The 19,463-nt window shown below is 42.5% G+C and overlaps 1 protein-coding gene across 1 annotated transcript; it reads right to left on the reverse strand.

Annotated features, from left to right (window-relative positions):
- Positions 1–627: 627 nt before the first annotated feature.
- fut9a (fucosyltransferase 9a) lies at positions 628–18,312 on the reverse strand. The gene is made up of 3 exons (XM_078795987.1): positions 17,816–18,312; positions 9,625–9,830; positions 628–5,176 (listed from the first exon to the last, which is right to left on the reverse strand). Exon 3 carries the CDS (start codon positions 5,166–5,168, stop codon positions 4,089–4,091), a length of 1,080 nt encoding a protein of 359 aa, XP_078652113.1. The 5' UTR covers positions 5,169–5,176; positions 9,625–9,830; positions 17,816–18,312; the 3' UTR covers positions 628–4,088.
- Between the last annotated feature and the right edge of the window lie 1,151 nt (positions 18,313–19,463).

The raw sequence follows: 19,463 nt of genomic DNA on the forward strand, positions 1-19,463 counted from the left end.
ATTTTTACGTGTAGTATGCCAGTGCTGCAATCGTGTTGTCAAAAAATAAAACCAAGCTTTTACCTGCACCTTCCCTTCATCTCTGCATCTTGGGGTCGCACCGCAACACCGACATGCCGAACCGTGACACATTCACCACATCAAGATGAATTGATTTCTGTAACATTCATTCATTCATTTTCTACCGCTTTTCCTCACGAGGGTTGCGGGGGTGCTGGAGCCTATCCCAGCTGTCTTCGGGCGAGAGGCGGGGTACACCCTGGACTGGTGGCCAGCCAATCACAGGGCACATATAGACAAACAACCATTCACACTCACATTCATACCTATGGACAATTTGGAGTGGCCAATTAACCTAGCATGTTTTTGGAATGTGGGAGGAAACCGGAGTACCCGGAGAAAACCCACGCATGCACGGGGAGAACATGCAAACTCCACACAGAGATGGCCGAGGGTGGAATTGAACCCTGGTCCTCCTAGCTGTGAGGTCTGCGCGCTAACCACTCGACCACTACGCCGCATTTCTGTAACATTTTACTTTAAAATATCAGCAAAAACAAAAAAATAATAAATCTTGTGAGAGCCAGATGCAGGTTCCCGACCCCTGTTCGAAAATAACGTATCCTGTATACTTCACTTCTCTTTTATTTTCCTTTGACACTATTGGACATCTAAGAGTTCAAATACAACATTTGGCAAAATACAGTGATTTTGGCAAAAAAACCAAAAAAAAAAAACAAACCCAAACACTGACTGACTCACTTGATTAAAAAAATGAGGCGAGGTGAGCATTTCTGGTTATTTGTGGTCAGGACATCAGCAACATCAGTGCTCGGCAACTCCACCACATGGATTTGGCAAAATAAGAAATAAGAGACAAACAGTGTTCAGAGTTTCTGAATGGCAGTTTCATCGTTTTGTCAACAATGGGTGACAACATTTCCATCTAAAAAGCAGAACACACACACAAAAAAAAGTGCTAGTCGTCAAAAAAAATGATATTTTAGGTGTAACATTGCTTCCCTTTGCCACGTTACGACACTTCATGAAGAGATTTGAACATTTACAACCCACTTTGAGCTACAGTCACTTCCACACGTAAAGATGATTTTTTAAATATATATACAGGATTCACTATGGCACTCCGTAAGAACACAGAAGCCGAAGAATCGAACGACAATGTCAGCTTGCATAAAAACACTTGATGTGAATTCGCACAGTGCTAAAATGGAACCGTTGTGTGGACGTTTGACTGGAGTCAATCCATCGGCGGTGCACCGCTGGGCTGCAACCAGCAGAGGCGCTGTTGACTTCGCGCAACATGCCGTCAGCTGTGGGAGGTTGAGCTACATGAACTGGCATGGAAACAGGAGTTCAGAACATTTAGCGACAGCTTATAAATAATGAAAAAGCGCAAACGGAGTCAAATGCCCACCCCTGGTCAAAGAGCTGCTGTTTCAGATGCATCGTTCAGTAGATTTAGCAAAAATGTCATATTTATATTTACTGTACATACAGTCAATAAAAACGTCATGTATTATGTGTAAAGGTCTGTAAACAAGAGTGTAAACAAAACCATCCCTTTAAAAAAAATTATGAAAAGACGGAAAGTTGTCACATTCTTCGATATTTGAGTGGACAACATGCATCCAGAACAGCATAGTAAGGAAAAAAGACACCGCCACTCCAATAGATACACCTGAATGACGTTAATGACATGCAATACAATAGCTGTACGAGCGTTATTATCTCCCAAATGGCTCGTTTTGTTCGATTTCAGCTCTTGTATCGAATCAAAGTGTATCTAATGTAATGCTTATGGACTGTACATGTGTATATAAAATATATGCAGGGAGAAATGGCAAAAAGTGCGCAGTAGGACACACGCATGACACTTGAGCTCAGTAGACACTGCATAGGCGACTTGAATGAATCACGAGCACAGATGTTTGTTATTGTGTCATAAATATGTAAGTCCTTTGTTGTTGTTGCGTCAGTCGGACACCGCAAAATGAGCATCAGATAAAAAAAAAGATAGCTTTTTCTGTTGTACAAGTAAACACTCACATTTAAGTACAACAGTGTAGTAGCAGCAAAATGAGGAATGGTAAAGTAAATCATGTACACAATGTAATTTGTAATATAAAGAACAAAAAAAAAAAAAAATCGTCACAGCTTGTTGTCGCCACAAAGTAACCTCTGACCTCAAGGATATTTTATCTCGGTCTGACATCTTTCTCCAGAAACAAAATACAGTAAAACATCCTAAAATTTGTACATTTTGGAATTTGACAAAAAAAAAGATCTCAATTCAATAATGGATGCATTAACTTGTGTATCTTACTTTTTCTTTGTCTTTTTTTGTGCCACTGATTACTGCAAAATAAGGACCAGCCTTAACATTCTTAACAGCAGAATATCCAGCTTTAATTTTCCCAGTGAGTGTTTACTGTAAACTGGACTTTCACTTGCGGCTAATTGGTTCCAGACCCGACCACGTTAAATTATATTGTCTTAATTACAGCATTTATGATTTTATAAATAATTTTAGAGCCCTGTGTACATGAAGTAACACCCCTATGGTCACCTTTACACTCATTATTATTCATTGTTCACACCACATTGCAACCCGTATACTGCAGGGACTCGAAACAGCAAACCACTTCCACACAGGATGGGAGGAGAACCTTTTTTTTTCAAACTATCATGTCTGACATACCATGTTAAGGGAATGTCATGTCCTTCCATTACATTATTGTTTCAATATTCCGTGTCAATACTGCCACCTACTGACCATAATACTACATCCATACATTTTCTATGCTGCGTATCCTCATACGGGGTCGCTGGGTATGCTGGAGCTAATCCCAGCTGTCTTTGGAGTGGTGGCCAGCCAATCACAGGGCACATATGGACAAACAACCATTCACACTCACATTCATACCTATGGACAATTTGGAGTCGCCAATTAACCTAGCATGTTTTTGGGGTACCCGAAGAAAACCCACACAGAGATTCGAACCAAAGTTTTCCCAATCCCCTGACTGTGTGGCCTACATGCTAACCACTCGGTAACACTATATATGACTTGTGTTTCCATATACTTTGACAAATAACAGACCATAGTCTAACCACAGAAAAGCCATCATTTAGTCATTCATTCATTCATTTTCTACCCTGGACTGGTGGCCAGCCAATCACAGGGCACATATAGACAAACAACCATTCACACTAACATTCATACCTATGGACAATTTGGAGTCGCCAATTAACCTAGCATGTTCCAAAAACATGCTAGGTTACGGGGAGAACATGCAAACTCCACAAAGAAATGGCCGCGGGTGGAATTGAACCCCGGTCTCCTAGCTGTGAGTTCTGCACGCTTACCACTAGACCGCCGTGCCGCCCGCCGTCATTTATGAATTAATTAATTTCTGGGACTGTATAGCACTTTTTTTTTACCTTCAAGCCAAGGTAGGTTGAACTTTACCATCGTTACTAACTGCTGAGGCTGCATCATCTTGCCCCTGACGGGAGGAACGAGGAACGAACCGGCAAACCTTCACGTTTGGAGACAACCACTCTACCACCTGAGCCATGCAACTGTGATCTGTAAAAATTTATAAAATTCCCACTCCCAAAAATGTGCTTAAATGTCAACATGATATATTTGAAGAGTCATGTCTGTGGATCTTCTCATCCATCTAGGTCATCAGACTCTCAGGGCAATGAATCGAATGCAACGCGCTGTTCTGTCTAGTCTTGAGCACGAACTAATGACGCTAGCTCGAATGAGAGGCGAAACATCTTGAACAATTTGAACAATCCAGTTGCGATCGATTCAATGCCCTGAGATTCGTTCAAGAGTCGTTTAAAATCAGTCGGGGTCTTGTTCTATGTGGATAGAGATACAAATGTTGCGGTACCGTAGGCAAATGGACCCGCGGACTGAACGGACGTGACTTCGCAGGGAATACAGCAAATGTAAAAGGCAAAAAATAAATCAAATAAGGCTTGGCAAAATTGGCATGAAACGTGAATCTAATGAGCTCAGTGACACCGACTCTGCATAGTCCGGCAAAGCTGTCTCAGCCCCAGAACCACTTGTCCAGGTTCTTGACCGTCTTGTACTCCCTGTGCCTGCGCAGGTAATCACAAGCCAGGCACGTGTGCTCGGCCCAGAATAATGCCTTCTTCACTTTAAAGTGCCGCCGCCACTCAAAGTACCTGAGGTACATCTCCTCGTTTTTGTCCAGGAGCAGCAGGTAGTCGGCCAGCTCCTTGGGCGAAGAGAAGTCGTCTACGTGGATGAAGGCATCCCCTTGCACGAAGTTCTCGTAATTCTGGCGCGACGGCCCCAGCACCACGGGCACCGTCCCCACAGCAAGCGGGTTGTAGAGTTTCTCTGTGATGTAGTCCTTGTGGATTGAGTTCTCGAAAGCCAGGTAGAACTTACAGCTGGCCATGGTGGGGAAGTAGTCCTGGTCGGAGATGTACTCCCCAAAGGCTTGTCCATACGCGTGGACCTCGATGTGTTTGTACAGCTCGTTGTAGTACTTGACCCGCACGTGCTCTTGGTTCCAGTTGCTCACGATCCAGCAGATCAGCTTGTTTTTGCTGGGCGGGACAAAGTCTTCCTCGCCCTCTGCGGCCACGATGGACCCGTAAGGCACTTCGATGTCGGCATCCCGGCGGTAGTTGAGGGTCAGGTTGAACAAATTCTCGATGCCGGAGAGCTGAGAGGAGTGCGACGGAGACTCAAAGTTCATCCAAATCCACTTTTGGAAGGACGGACGCTGCAGTGGTGGGAGGTTGGACAAGTCCGAACAGATGTCCCGGTGGTGGATGAGGACGCCGTCGGACTTGTTGTAGAGGTTCCTGTCGGCCGTGATAAAGCAGCCCTCGATGTTGAAGAGCGAGCCGCACACATTCAGGTCGTAGGTCTGTCCGAAGGGCCACAGCCAGATGAGTACCGTGGTGACATTTTTATCACTCTTGGCGTAGAAGATGCCTTTGACCCGCTCTGTGGACGGCGTTGACTCGACGGGACCGGATAGCCAGCCGGTGGAGGGTTTAAAATACATCAAAAAAAGAGTCACAAAGCATCCCAGGATGAATGTGCCGACAAGAAGGGGTCGTAGGATTCTGTGAGCTGTTGCAGATGACATACTCTGTCCTGGACGGGCACAGGGACATCATCACTGGAAAGTTGTCTCCATCATGTTTCAACATGCGTTCAACATGAGTTACGGCGGCTTAGTGCCTTTCAACTTGTTTCAAGCCAGCAGTTTTGTGTGAAAGCATGGGTCCGCGGGTACTTCTTTCTGGGTCTTGGGATTGTCAAAAGACCGGCGTGTTAGCGTAGGGTACAACTAGGGCGACCGACCCATGGAATATTTTGTAGGCGGGCAACAGAACCTTAAAGTCGCATCTTAAATGGACGGGAGTACATTACATCGGTTTTAAAGTCGCTACATTGGCTCCCCGTTCGCTTCAGGATCGATTTTAAGATTCTCTTACTGGTTTTTAAATGTCTTAGCGGCCTTAATGGCACCTTCTTATTTATCTGCTTTTACCATATCAACCCCCACGGACCCTTCACACTCACATTCATACCTATGGACAATTTGGAGTCACCAATTAACCTAGCATGTTTTTGGAATGTGGGAGGAAACCGGAGTACCCGGAAAAAACCCACGCATGCACGGGGAGAACATGCAAACTCCACACAGAGATGGCCGAAAGGGGATTTGAACCCACGTTTCATAGCTATGTGGCCTGCGCTCTAACCACTCTGACATGCACACAATCCAACATGTCTAAAAAGGACATACCACATCTCAGCAATTACTACTATGTATACTGTATATATACTGTATACTGATGATACTCCAAATTGTCAAATGTGCGCGTGCAGACATCCTGAGGGAGTTCAACCCTTCTCTGACGGGCTTCTCACAGGGAATCGGCAAAGCCGACTCTCCGGACGCCTTCCTGAACCAGGCAGTAGCCGGAGCCAAGAGTGGGTCAGTCATCCTCACTTCCTACTTCCAACTTTGTTGTACTCTCGTTACGAATGAATGCAGCCTTTGTGGGCCTTACTGAACATATCCTATTTTTTGGACTGATGTTTCACTCTGAGCTAAACTTTATTCCACATATCAAAAATATAACAAAAAAAGGTTTTTATCACGTTAAGAACATAGCCAGAGTCCGCCCGTTTCTCTCTCAGGCCAGTACGGAGGTGCTAATGCATGTATTTATTTACTGTCGCTTAGATTACTGTAATACCCTGCTCTCTGGTCTTCCCTAAAAGAGTATTTTAAATCTCCAATTATTACAGAACTCAGCCACATGCGTGCTGACGAGGACCAGAGGGCGGGAGCACATTACGCCGGTTTTAAAGTGGCTACATTGGCTCCCCGTCCGCTTCAGGATGGATTTTAAGATTCTCTTACTGGTTTTTAAATGTCTTAACGGCCTTAATGGCACCTTCTTATTTATCTGATCTGCTTTTACCATATCAACCCCCACGGACCCTGCGGTACTCCGGCACTGGCCTTTTAACAATACCAAAACCCAGAACTAAAGGCAGCATTTAGCCACTATGGCCCCCACCTGTGGAACAGCCTTCCGGAGAGCCTTTTTAATCAGGCTTTTAACTCATATTTTTAAACTTTTCTTACGTTTTTATCTTTTTAGTCCTATTTTATGCTCTTAGTCTTTAGCTTTTAACTACAGTATTTCCTCAGGGGGGGGTCCTCCACACTGGGGGCTGTGTCGGGTCTGCTAAGGGGGTGCCATCCTTGGGTCCCTTCGACCCGGCCGGCTGGGGGTTCCTCCCTTTAATGTGGGGGTCCGCCCGTCTGTCGGAGTCGGGGGGCCCGGGTGCTGCCTGCGGCTCCTCCCAGTGTGGACGGCCCCAAAGGTGGCGTTTCCTTGATCAGTGCCATGCCATGTCTCCCTACTGTGTGTGATTGTGTGTGTGTGTCTAGTATGGAGGGTGGGAGGGAGGGGCTTTCTTTGTAATTGTTTTTCCTTTTAATTGTGGTAATTGTTTTTAATTCTGTAAAGCACTTTGTGTTGCATGTCCTTGCAGGAAAAGTGCTCTACAAATAAAGTTGATTTGATTTGATTTAAATGTGCGTCAGTAGTGGATAAAAAAGCCGTATCTTAGCGTTGTTGCAAAGATGAAAAAATGCAGTTTTGGTAACATTCTTAATGTGCTTTTAAAATGATAGAATCAAATAAAATATCACATCTTGATTTTTCCCGGAGTCACTTTGGGCAATGATGTTTTTATCAAAACTCGGAGTAGTGTCTTTAAACAGGCCACTCTGTTTAGCTGGGCCAATAGTCAACATCTGGGTTTTGCCAGGGTTCATGAGTAAAAAGTTACAGGACATCCAATGTTTGATAAATAATCAATAAATCAATAAGACACACCTTAAGATTAGAGCAGTCCCGTGGGTCAGTTAGCTTTAATGGAATATACAGCTGAGTGTCATCGGCTTAACAGTGAAAGCTAATCTTATGTTTGGAACCATGTCATAAGAGGACCGAGCAATGATCCTTGAGGAACTCCGCAAGTGACACCAGAGTACTCATAGGTCACATTACCATAAACTACATGATGTGTCAGATCCCTGGGAAAGTACCGGACCAGCAACACCAATATGCGTTTTAAGGCGTTCCAGTAGGATAGAGCGATGGACGGTATCGAAGTCAGCACTGAGATCTAGTCATAATAATATTGAGGAGGTGTCAAGATCCATAGATAGAAGAAGATGGTTTGCCACGTTTCCAAGTGCTGATTCAGTAAAGTGGTTCACCCTAAAACCCGACCGAAGAGGTTCAAATAAAATGTGATCATTAAGCTGTTGCGCTACAATCTTAAAAGCTCCAGGCAGAGAGCTGGAAGAAAGCCATAGATTTATAATATTTAAGATTGAAGGACCTAAAATTGGGAACAGTTCTTTAACGAGTTTCCCAGGCAGCGGGTCGAGCAGACATGTTGCCCGTCAAGGGATACTTCCTCTAAATAGGAAAAGCTAGTGGAACGAAGAATAGAAGCGATGCCAACAGTAGTGTTGGCGGCCGATAGCTTTAACCGACCTGGAAAATCCAATTAGCGATGCGACTGTGTCGAATAAGTATTTAGGGTCATTTTTATTGAGGTCGATTCATCTCGAAAAATAATTGGTTTTGCCACGACGAGAGCCTGTTTGTATTTGGTCAGGCCATCCCACCATGCCTGAGGGAAGACCTGAAGTTTAGTCTTGTGGAAGGAGTCTTATATCTTCATGGTGCTACGGTCTTAAGAGCATTACTTAAAAGCTTGTTCAAATCATTTGTAAGTTTGTCAACAGGACCCAACTGGTATGGCAAAAATACAGTACATTTGGAATACAGGAGGTGAACAAATGTATTGCAACTACAGTAAACCTCGGATATATCGGACTCGTATATATCGGAAATTCGCTCACAACGGACAGATAAAAAAGAACCGATTTTTCTGTAATGCATTTCCAATAAAAATTCATTGCATATATCGGATTTTTTATAACGGATTTCGCCTATTTCGGACAAAATCTCCAGTCCCGTTCCAATTTCCCTCGCATATATCGGATGGCCGCATCGTGTCTTTCTCCTGGCTCCAGATTTAGGACAAATATAAAAGTGAGTGACGTCAATAATACTAGCACAGCAGTGAATGAGATCTTAACCTCACTATTGGAAATAACGTAGGCCTGACGGGCGTAACAGGGCCTAGCTTAATTAACAATTTGTTATGCTCAGAGTCCAATAAAGTTCAATTCTCATTACCTTACGTCTCTTTTCATTGCCCAGTCCAGGTACATTGGAAACATAGTCAAGGAAGTGCCTTTTTATAACGGATAAAATCCAATTTACGCATATACCGGATATACGTAAATCCGATATATGCGTAAAACGGACATTTTCCGGTATACGCATATAACGGATTTCGCTTATATCGGACAAAACCAGTGGGAACAATTGAATCCAATATATCCGAGGTTTACTGTAATGTAAAACCCATGCGGGGGGGGGGGGGGGGGGGGGGGGGGGGGGTAGGATTAAATAACTTTGCTTCTTCTTATTCATTTTTGGACATGCGGAACTGTGAATTGTGCTGTCGTGTCCTCCAGTGTAACTTGTATGCATATCAGCTTTGACTTTGGAAAAGTCCGTCAAGTGTCAAGCCTTCAGATAAATCAACGACAAAAATAATTAAATTAAATAAATTATGGAATGGCAAAATGATCAAGTTTTTTTTCCATATATTGTGTGATAACGAGAAATCTTGCAAGATCCCGTAACCCCCCTACTTATTACACAAATACACATCACAAGATATGCTTCGATCCAGTAAGCATTAAAGTCTATGCATTGCAAAAATATGTGTGTCAGAAAATTTCCAGGACTTGTGTCACGAAAGATTTCAAAATCAAACGACAAGTTGTCCCCTTTGAAGTCATCCCCCGGGAGTCGAACGCCCTTTTCCAGACTTGTTCTCTACTCGTCTTTGGAACTTTTCTGACACACCTTGTATAGGCAAAGACCTCCCTCTGACTGACAGACTGGTGACATCATCATACTGACCTGGAAGATTTTGACCTGCAGCCGGAATCCAAGCGAGCCTGCGGAGCGGAGGCGGTGGGTAATGCTTTTGTTTGCTACATGGAGCCGTCCTTGGTATCGGTGCCTTCGGGTGATGAGCGGCCTTTGGCTGTTGCGTCGTATAACAATGACTATACGGGCTGTGTTGTGTCTTGAACTGGTCCAGCAGGTCCTCTTAAGCGGGTCGCCTTTAAAACATTTTTTTTTAAACAAATACATAGATAGAAAAACAATTACTTTAAGGCTATGTCCACATGAAGACGAAATAAAAATGCACAATAATACAATACTGCACTATAGGCACAATACTGTGATGTTTGTTGAGACACACAAGCACCAGACCTGATTGACTGCAGATTTTTCACGGTCGGCTCTAGACCCAATTAACTGTGATAAACGAGGGATTACTGCTACCGCCAACGATAACGGTGTTGGACTAGACCAGGGGTCTCAAACTCAATTTACTTGGGGGCCACTGGAGCTAGGGTCTGAGTGAGACTGGGCCGCATCAGGTTTTCCAAAAAAACAACAACACACATTTATTAAAAAAAGAAAAATGAATAAACTTTGCTTTGGTTTCGATTTTCTACAATAAAAGCTCTGATAAAACATTCCACTGTTCTCAAATATCTTAATTTTTATTTTTCTACACAAAATAAGATGAAAAATAAATAAACAAATCAAGAATAAAGAAAATCAATCAATCCGTAATAAATAAATAAATATAATAATAATAATAAAACGGCAAATAATAAAAACTTAAGAAACCACATATAGTTGGTGGGTAGACAAATGATTTTTTTCAGATTAAAATGAACAAAGCATTATTAGATCCCTGTAGACATGACAAAACACGACTATAGTCACATTTATACTCTTTTTATTTACAACATATTGCGCAACTGCAGGGTCTTGAGACACATGCTAACTCGCAAACTAGAGAGCTAGCGACCTAAACGGTAGCCTTCAAGTTATTTCCTTTAAACTTAAATAGCCAAAAACTTACCACTTCCACACGGATAGGGAGGATAACTATTAACAGTTATTTAACCTTTAACATGAACATGAATCAAACGTAATAATTTTTTCTGGGTACATGATACCATACAGCATCCATATCAAACTTGCGCGGGCCGCACTAACATTAAACTTTTATATCAAGGCGGGGGCCTCAAACTAGTGTCCTGCGGGCCACATTTGGCCCGCGGGCTGCGTGTTTGAGACCCCTGGACTAAACTAAATCGGACCTAAAAAAGACAGCTTTGATGATGTGAGAATTTTCGCATGTGAAGAACATTTGGCTGAGCTGCTTCGCCCACGCATATTGGCATGTGTGGAGTCGTGAACAAAAGTTTTCATAAAGTTTGCTGCTTCTGTGTTTTTTAAATCTTTTTGTCAGATGTTCCTATGTTACTATGTTGTTCCCCAAACCGCTTTTGGAAAAGACATTGTTCCTCACTAAACTGTTCTTGGGTGATTGGGAGAAGTTGCTTTCGGAAGTAGTTTTGGTACCGTTCTTTGCCGGTTTGGGTGCTAAATGTTCATGAAAACTCATTAACATTTACAGATACCTATTGTGTTCCGATTAGCTGTAGGCCATTGTCAGTCAATCACGGCACCAGTTCATGAGCGACCATAGATATGATCACAACATACATATAATCATAATATGTTAATAACTCACTACCAAAGACTTATTTACGACTGTTATGTTATTTGCATGAGAAGCACAAACAGGTGATGATGCAACTCTACAACAGAAGAGATCATGTTGGATGCGGTTTTAAGTCGCAAATGGGTGCACACACATGGTTCAATGTGAAGTGTTCATTCATTCATTCATTTTCTACTGCTTTTCACCATGAGGGTCGCGGGGGTGCTGGAGCCTATCCCAGGACTGGTGGCCAGCCAATCACAGGGCACATATAGACAAACAACCATTCACACTCACATTCATACCTATGGACAATTTGGAGTCACCAATTAACCTAGCATGTTTTTGGAATGTGGGAGGAAACCGGAGTACCCGGAGAAAACACGGGGAGAACATGTAAACTCCACACAGAGATGGCCGAGGATGGAATTGAACCCTGGTCTGCGCATTAACCACTCGACCGCCATGCCGCCCTCAATGTGAAGTGTGAAAACTGTAAATAGTTCATGATGTTATATTTGTGAAAATGTGTTATTTTCATGTAAAACAACCATTCTTTGTGTTGTTTCTGTTGTGGCATCGTTGTTTAGATATTTTGGCGAAATATATATTGCTAAATTTGTGTCAAAATGAAAGCTATGCTTGAAATTTATCATTTCACAAAAGCCCTTTTTTTGTTGGGAACTGAAACTTACCTATGTTCTGCTACTGATTACTAAAGAACAAAAAGGTAGAAACCAACTTTTTTTTCTGATGAAAGTCCTTCTTTTGGTATATACCATGTCTATATAACCCAAGAACACAATATTTTTTATGTCTTGAAAAAGCAGTCAAAATCATAAAAAATGTCTGGTACCCAGAGGGATGGCTTTTGAACGAACAAAAGAAATTTGAACTTTGAGAGTGTTTAACCCTTAGATGCATAAGTGGGTCAAAAATGACCCGGTTAGGTTGTTTTCTTGAAATATCTTTGTAATGAAAATTTTTCATCAATTCATATTCCAGGTATTCCTCAAAAAACATGTTTTTGATATCATGCCATTCATATTTTTAGCTTACCTTTTATACATTTGAAGAAATTTTTGTTTTTGTGTTACTACCCCAACCTTCCATTAGTGGGTCAAAAATGACCCGGTCAGGTTGTTTTCTTGAAATATCTTCATAAAAAACTTTTCATCATTTCATATTCCAGGTATTCCTCAAAAAACATGTTTTTGATATCATGCCATTCACATTTTTAACTTATCTTTTATACATTTTAAGACTTTTTTGTTTTTTTTCTTACTACCCCAACCTTCCATAAGTGGGTCAAAAATGACCCAGTCAGGTTGTTTTCTTGAAATATCTTCGTAATGAAATTTTTTTATCATTTCATATTCCAGGTATTCCTCAAAAAACATGTTTTTAATATCATGCCGTTTACATTTTTAACTTACCTTTTATTCATTTTAAAAAAGTTTTGTTTTTGTGTTACTACCCCAAACTTCCATAAGTGGGTCAAAAATGACCCAGTCAAGGTTGTTTTCTTGAAATATCTTTGTAATGAAAACTTTTCATCATTTCATATTCCAGGTATTCCTCAAAAAACATGTTTTTGATATCATGCCATTCACATTTTTAACTTATTTTTATACATTTTAAGAATTTTTTGTTTTTGTGTTACTACCCCAACCTTCCATAAGTGGGTCAAAAATGACCCGGTCAGGTTGTTTTCTTGAAATATCTTCGTAATGAAAAATAATTTTTATCATTTCATATTCCAGGTATTCCTCAAAAAACATGTTTTTGCTATCATGCCGTTCACATTTTTAACTTATCTTTTAAACATTTTAAGACATTTTTGTTTTTTGTGTTACTACCCCAACCTTCCATAAGTAGGTCAAAAATGACCCGGTCAGGTTGTTTTCTTGAAATATCTTTGTAATGAAAAATTGTTATCATTTCATATTCCAGATATTCCTCAAAAATCATATTTTTGATATCATGCCATTCACATTTTTAACTTACCTTTATGCAACACACAATGGTACCTCACAATTTCTATTGTTGTACGGTGTCATTTTCTTTTTCAAAGATGGAAAAAAGTGAAAAATGAAGATGTTTCTAATATGAAATCATTCTTTTGTGGTCCTAAATATAATACTAAATATCATACAAGTGATTATTCCTAACCAAAATGGCAAAATTGGCATAAAAAGGCATTGATTCTAGTATGGGTGATTTTTGAGCCACTTATGGAAGAGTGTAGGGCCCAGTCACTCATGCATTTAAGGGTTAAATAAGAGAGAAATGTGAGAAAAACGTGCCTGTCTGACGACAGTTCGATGCCCTGCGATAAACGAGGGAACACTGTATTTGTCATTGCACAAATTCTGAAAGTCTCCACCCTGGCTGGAGTTTTCCAAAACCTTAGCTTTTAAATACAGAAAGGTCCAAACAGCAAAGAAAAATCTGTTTGTTTTTTTTTTAGCAGGGGCCGCCCGCGAGTCGTCCTCAAATTGGTATTTAAAAAAAAAAAAAAAATCTGTGTTCACGTGGATGTACAGTACAGGCCAAAAGTTTGGACACACCGTGCGTTTTCTTTATTTTAATAACTATTTACATTGTAGATTGTCACTGAAGGCATCAAAACTATGAATGAACACATGTGGAGTTACAAGGTCAAAATAACTCAAAATATGTTTTATATTCTAGTTTCTTGGCATTCTCTCGATGAGCTTCAAGAGGTATTCCCCTGAAATGGTTTTCCAACAGTCTTGAAGGAGTTCCCAGAGGTTTTTAGCACTTCTTGGCCCCTTTGCCTTCACTCTGCGGTCCAGCTCACCCCAAACCATCTCAAATGGGTTCAGGTCTGGTGACTGTGGAGGTCATCTGCCGCAGCACTCCATAACTCTCCTTCTCGGTCAAAAAGCCCTTCCACGGCCTGGAGGTGTGTTTGGGGGTCATTGTCCTGATGAAAAATAAATGATGGTCCAACTAAACACAAACCGGATGGGATGGCGTGTCACTGCAGGATGCTGTGGTAGCCATGCTGGTTCAGTGTGCCTTCAATTTTGAATAATTCCCCAACGGTGTCACCAGCAAAATACCCCCCCCCCCACCACCCCATACTTCACAGTGGGAACCAGGCATGTGGAATCCATCCGTTCACCTTTTCCGCTTCTCACAAAGACACAGTGGTTGGAAGCAAAGATCTCAAATTTGGACTCATGAGACCAAAGGACAGATTTCCACTGGTCTAATGTCCATCCATTCCTTGTGTTTCTTGGCACAAACAAATCTCTTCTGCTTGTTGCTGCTCCTTAGCAGTGGCTTCCTAGCAGCTACTTGACCATGAAGGCCTTAACAGTTGTTCTCGAGATGTTGTTCTGCTGCTAGAACTCTGTGTGGCATTGATCTGGTCTCTGATCTGAGCTGCTGTTAACTTGCGATTTCTGAGGCTGGTGACTCGGATGAACTTGTCCTCAGAAGCAGAGGTGACTCTTGGTCCTCCTTTCCCGTGTCGGTCCTCATGTGTGCCAGTTCCGTTGTAGCGCTTGAAGGTTTTTTAGCGACTCGGCTTGGGGACAAATTTAAAGTTTCTGCAATTTTCCGGACTGACTGACCTTCATTTCTTCAACCATTCCAGGTGACTTCTTGAAGTTCATCAAGAGAATGCCAGGAGTGTGCAAAGCAGTAATCAAATATGTGGCTATTTTGAAACTAGAATATAAAACATGGTTTCAGTTATTTCACCATTTTCTGTTAAGTCCATAACTCCACATGTGTTCATTTATAGTTTTGATGCCTTCAGTGACAATCTACAGTGTAAATAGTCATGAAAATAAAGAAAACGCATTGAATGAGAAAGCGTGTATACCTGTACTTTATAAATACAAGACAAAACTGCAATGGAGCTTGTTTGCAAGAGGGTCTGTGAAGCGTGCATGGACGGCATGTGATGGGTTTTAAGGGGCTTGTGTGAGCATGGTGCCATCTGAAGGCCGCCTGCGTGTTGCTTCAAGCTGTCACACACACACACACACACACACACACACACAATCACACACATGAAGAAGCTCACATGTTAAAAAAAAAGCTGTAACCAATGTAAAATACGACTAAATACACACGAGAAAACACCTTAGATTCTAACACGCCGAGATGTGTCAAATTTTCTTTCTTGTTTTTTTTTTTTAATATGAAAGATTACACAGGCTGCATGGCGGTCTAGTGGTTAAACGCGCAGACCTCACAGGTAGGAGACCAGGGTTCAATCCCACCCTCGGCCATCTCTGTGTGGAGTTTGCATGTTCTCCTCATGCATGCGTGGGTTTTCTCCGGTTACTCCGGTTTCCTCCCACATTCCAAAAACAAGCTAGGTCACGGGTCTCAAACACACGGCCCGCGGGCCAAATGTGGCCCGCAGGACACGAGTTTGAGGCCCCCGCCTTGATATGAAAGTTTAATGTTAGTTTGATATGGATGCTGTATGGTATCATGTACCCAGAAAAAATTATTACGTTTGATTAATGTTCATGTTAAAGATTAAATAACTGTTAATAGTTATCCTCACGATCCGTGTGGAAGTGGTAAGTTTTTGGCTATTTAAGTTTAAAGGAAATAACTTGAAGGCTACCGTGTAGGTCGCTAGCTCTCTAGTTTGCGAGTTAGCATGTGTCTCAAGACCCTGCAGTTGTGCAATATGTAAATAAAAAGAGTATGTGCTAGGTTAATTGACCACTCCAAATACATATACATATACATATACATATACATATACATATACATATACATATACATATACATATACATATACATATACATATACATATACATATACATATACATGAATGTGAGAACTCCAACGTCAAGCCAGCAGGAGGATTTGGAGGGAGGGTGTGAAAAGCTAACATTTTCATTGGCTTTTTTTTTTTTTTACCAATTGCGAGTGATCTTGGCATGTTACCCCCACGAATTGCTGGGATTTTCTGTGTTTCCGATCTGTCGGTTTGTTTGTCTTTACGCTTTCATAACCCATAAAAAGCACGTGTTGTGTTCTTTTTGATGCTTTATGATGGTTAGCTTCATTTTACACTTAGTACCGTGTAGTTGCCGTGACTGGCTGGGGTGTCCAATAGTCAATAAAATTAACAAATATAATATGATATGGGCGGCACGGTGGGCGAGTGGTTAGTGGACCTCACAGCTAGAAGACCCGGGTTCAATTCCACCCTCGGCCATCTCTGTGTGGAGTTTGCATGTTCTCCCCGTGCATGCGTGGGTTTTCTCCGGGTACTCCGGTTTCCTCCCACATTCCAAAAACATGCTAGGTTAATTAGCGACTCCAAATTGTCCATAGGTATGAATGCGAGTGTGAATGGTTGTTTGTCTATATGTGCCCTGTGATTGGCGGGCGACCTCTCGCCTGAAGACAGCTGGAATAGGCTCCAGCACCCCCGCGACCCTCGTGAGGACAAAGTGGTAGAAAATGAATGAATGAATGATTATACAAGCAGCTTTATGTGATGACATCATGAACTGTTGTGTACCGTTTCTCTATTCGCATTAAGTTCCATTTCCTGTTCTATGGTTATCATCGCTTTTCCCCCCTCTTTGATCACATTGCTACCATTCTCCTCCTGGCGATGCTGACATTGTATGGGAGGCTGCACTAAACCCATCTGGTAGTCTACCTCTACTGGTGTGGTTTAGGACCACTGGACGTCCATTAGCACATCATCATCTGCTGGTTGATGATGATGATGCATTCAAAGCCCACCCCTTGCCCATCCCTTTGCGCGAGCGAAGCAGATCACTGTAACACCTTTTAAAGGCTTAGGGTATCGATACATTTTACATGCGAGCAAATCCTCTTACGCTGGTGGATCAGGCTTTTCTGTCAGCGTCACTCGTGATAAAGTGCGTGGCTGTTCCATGCACACCTTTTGTAAAATAATAACAATATAGTATACTGTGCGGATGTAAAGGCAGGCTGCAAAGTTGACCACCATGACTCATGCGGTGTCTTTTAGTACTGACACGACTGGGGTGATGCTGTTTTGTCGTTTAACGGGAGGTGGGGGGTTGTTGGCAAATGCATTGTGATGTATTTAGGACATGGCAGCTCTGCATGGTTGAGTAGTCCAGGAGAGGCCGTTTGACATGAACGAGAGCAATGCTTATTTTTGTATATATATATATTTTTTTTTTTCATAGCTCCGATTGCCACCATTACAGGCACCGTGGTTCCCTGCATGCAAGGCTGGCACCTACAATGTAGCAGCTGAAGGTCATTTGCAGCCGCTGTGATGCTGCGTTGGCTATAAGCACGCTTGTGCAAAACGGCACGGCACGGCACGGCTCGGCTCGAAAGCGCGAACGAACCGCTGGAATGCGTGCAGTGCCGCGTGAAAGAAAGGCGCGCTGTGTCAGTCACAACGTCAACGCGGGCATCTTGTGCAGGGCAATTAGTAGGGAAGCAAGCAGGTGCCTACGTGGGGTTATTCTGGGATGGAAGCAGCAAAGGATTTCACTCACCATCTCGACAGGCGCGAATCAAAATAGATCCTTCTTGTCATTTCCTCCTGCAGGATGCGTGTGGAATCATCAAAAAAGGGTCCTTCGTGTGAGTCTGAGGACCACATCCGGACCAGCCCGAAACCATCCTTTTTTTTTTCCTCCTTCGCTGCACCTCCTCACTTGTCATGTGCGGCGACGCATAAGGATGCGGTGGAGATATACAAGAGAAAAATAATAAGCGATTAACCCTTCAAGTTACATGTTCATTTGGTGCATTTATCCTGCTGCTGCTGCTGCTGCTACTGTGATGCGATGCACTGGCTGGTCATGCATGCTCACCTGTTCAGCACACCGCCGCTGGGGGCGCCAAAGTGCGTCTTGAAAAATGGCGCACAGGTTGGGCCAGGGTTGTGCGTCCTCGATGCCGTTTGCGGCACATTCTAAAAACATAATTTGGCTTTGCATCAATAAGCTCTGATTCTTCCTACTCCTTTTTGGAGATGTGGAACTGTGAATTGATTATGTGATGCATTCCATTGGAATCGGATGCATGTTCAAATAAAATTATTAACAATTAATTGTATATTGTATTAACAAAATTCATTCATTCATTCATTTTCTACCGCTTTTCCTCACGAGGGTCGCAGGGGGTGCTGGAGCCTATCCCAGCTGTCTTTGGGCGAGAGGCTGGGTACACCCTGGACTGGTGGCCAGCCAATCACAGGGCACATATAGACAAACAACCATTCACACTCACATTCATACCTATGGACAATTTGGAGTCGCTAATTAACCTAGCATGTTTTTGGAATGTGGGAGGAAACCGGAGTACCCGGAGAAAACCCACGCATGCACAGGGAGAACATGCAAACTCCACACAGTGATGGTCGAGGGTGGAATTGAACCCTGGTCTCCTAGCTGTGAGGTCTGCGCGCTAACCACTCGTCCGCCATGCCGCCCCCATTAACAAAATAGCAAGAGAAAAAAGTTTTAATACATCCTGAAATATATGTGAAAGAAAAAGATTTTTTTCTTAAAGGGGAACTGCACTTTTGGGGGTAATTTTGCCCATCATTCACAATCCATATGTGAAACAAGAACACATATTTCTTTCCCTGTTCTCATTATAACATCAGAAACCAAGTTGATATGAGCTAGCTAACTATACACGTAATTGGAATTCATCTATTTTGACTCCGAAGCCCTCTAAAAAAATCGTTTTATATAGTACATACTGCGATCATGCAAGAACAAGTACATGTGTAACGTGTAATACTTAAGAGTATCGTGCCTTATTGTGCTGATTTAAAACACTCACGGAAAACTAACGCTACTTCCTTCCGTCAGGCAGCACAGCGCAAGGTGGCGCAGGGTGGCGCAACCCATGCCGTGGTATAATTTGGTCCAGCGCACCATTGTCAGGGGCGTGGGTGCGCAGTGGTGCGCCAGACTGTGCTGCTCACAGAATTTGCAAAGTGTGCTGGCCACACCCCGTTGCCGTGGCGTAGGCGTGGTGCAAGGCAGGTGCACCGCGCCTGGTTTACAAAATTTAGAGACCTGAGTGTTACATTTCAATACAGGGTGTCTCGTCAAGTAAATTAAATGTTGTCATGAAGTGAAGGATCAACCAGGATACCATCGTTTTATCAGGCTCTCTCTCAAATGC

Source organism: Doryrhamphus excisus, linkage group LG14 (assembly GCF_037039965.1).
Source record: "Doryrhamphus excisus strain RoL-2023G ecotype Guam linkage group LG14, RoL_Dexc_Guam_v1.1, whole genome shotgun sequence".
Taxonomy (NCBI): domain Eukaryota; kingdom Metazoa; phylum Chordata; class Actinopteri; order Syngnathiformes; family Syngnathidae; genus Doryrhamphus; species Doryrhamphus excisus.

Bases quoted from the DNA above. Each gene is read 5' to 3' on its own strand.
- fut9a (XM_078795987.1), bottom strand. From the start codon at position 5,168: ATGTCATCTGCAACAGCTCACAGAATCCTACGACCCCTTCTTGTCGGC.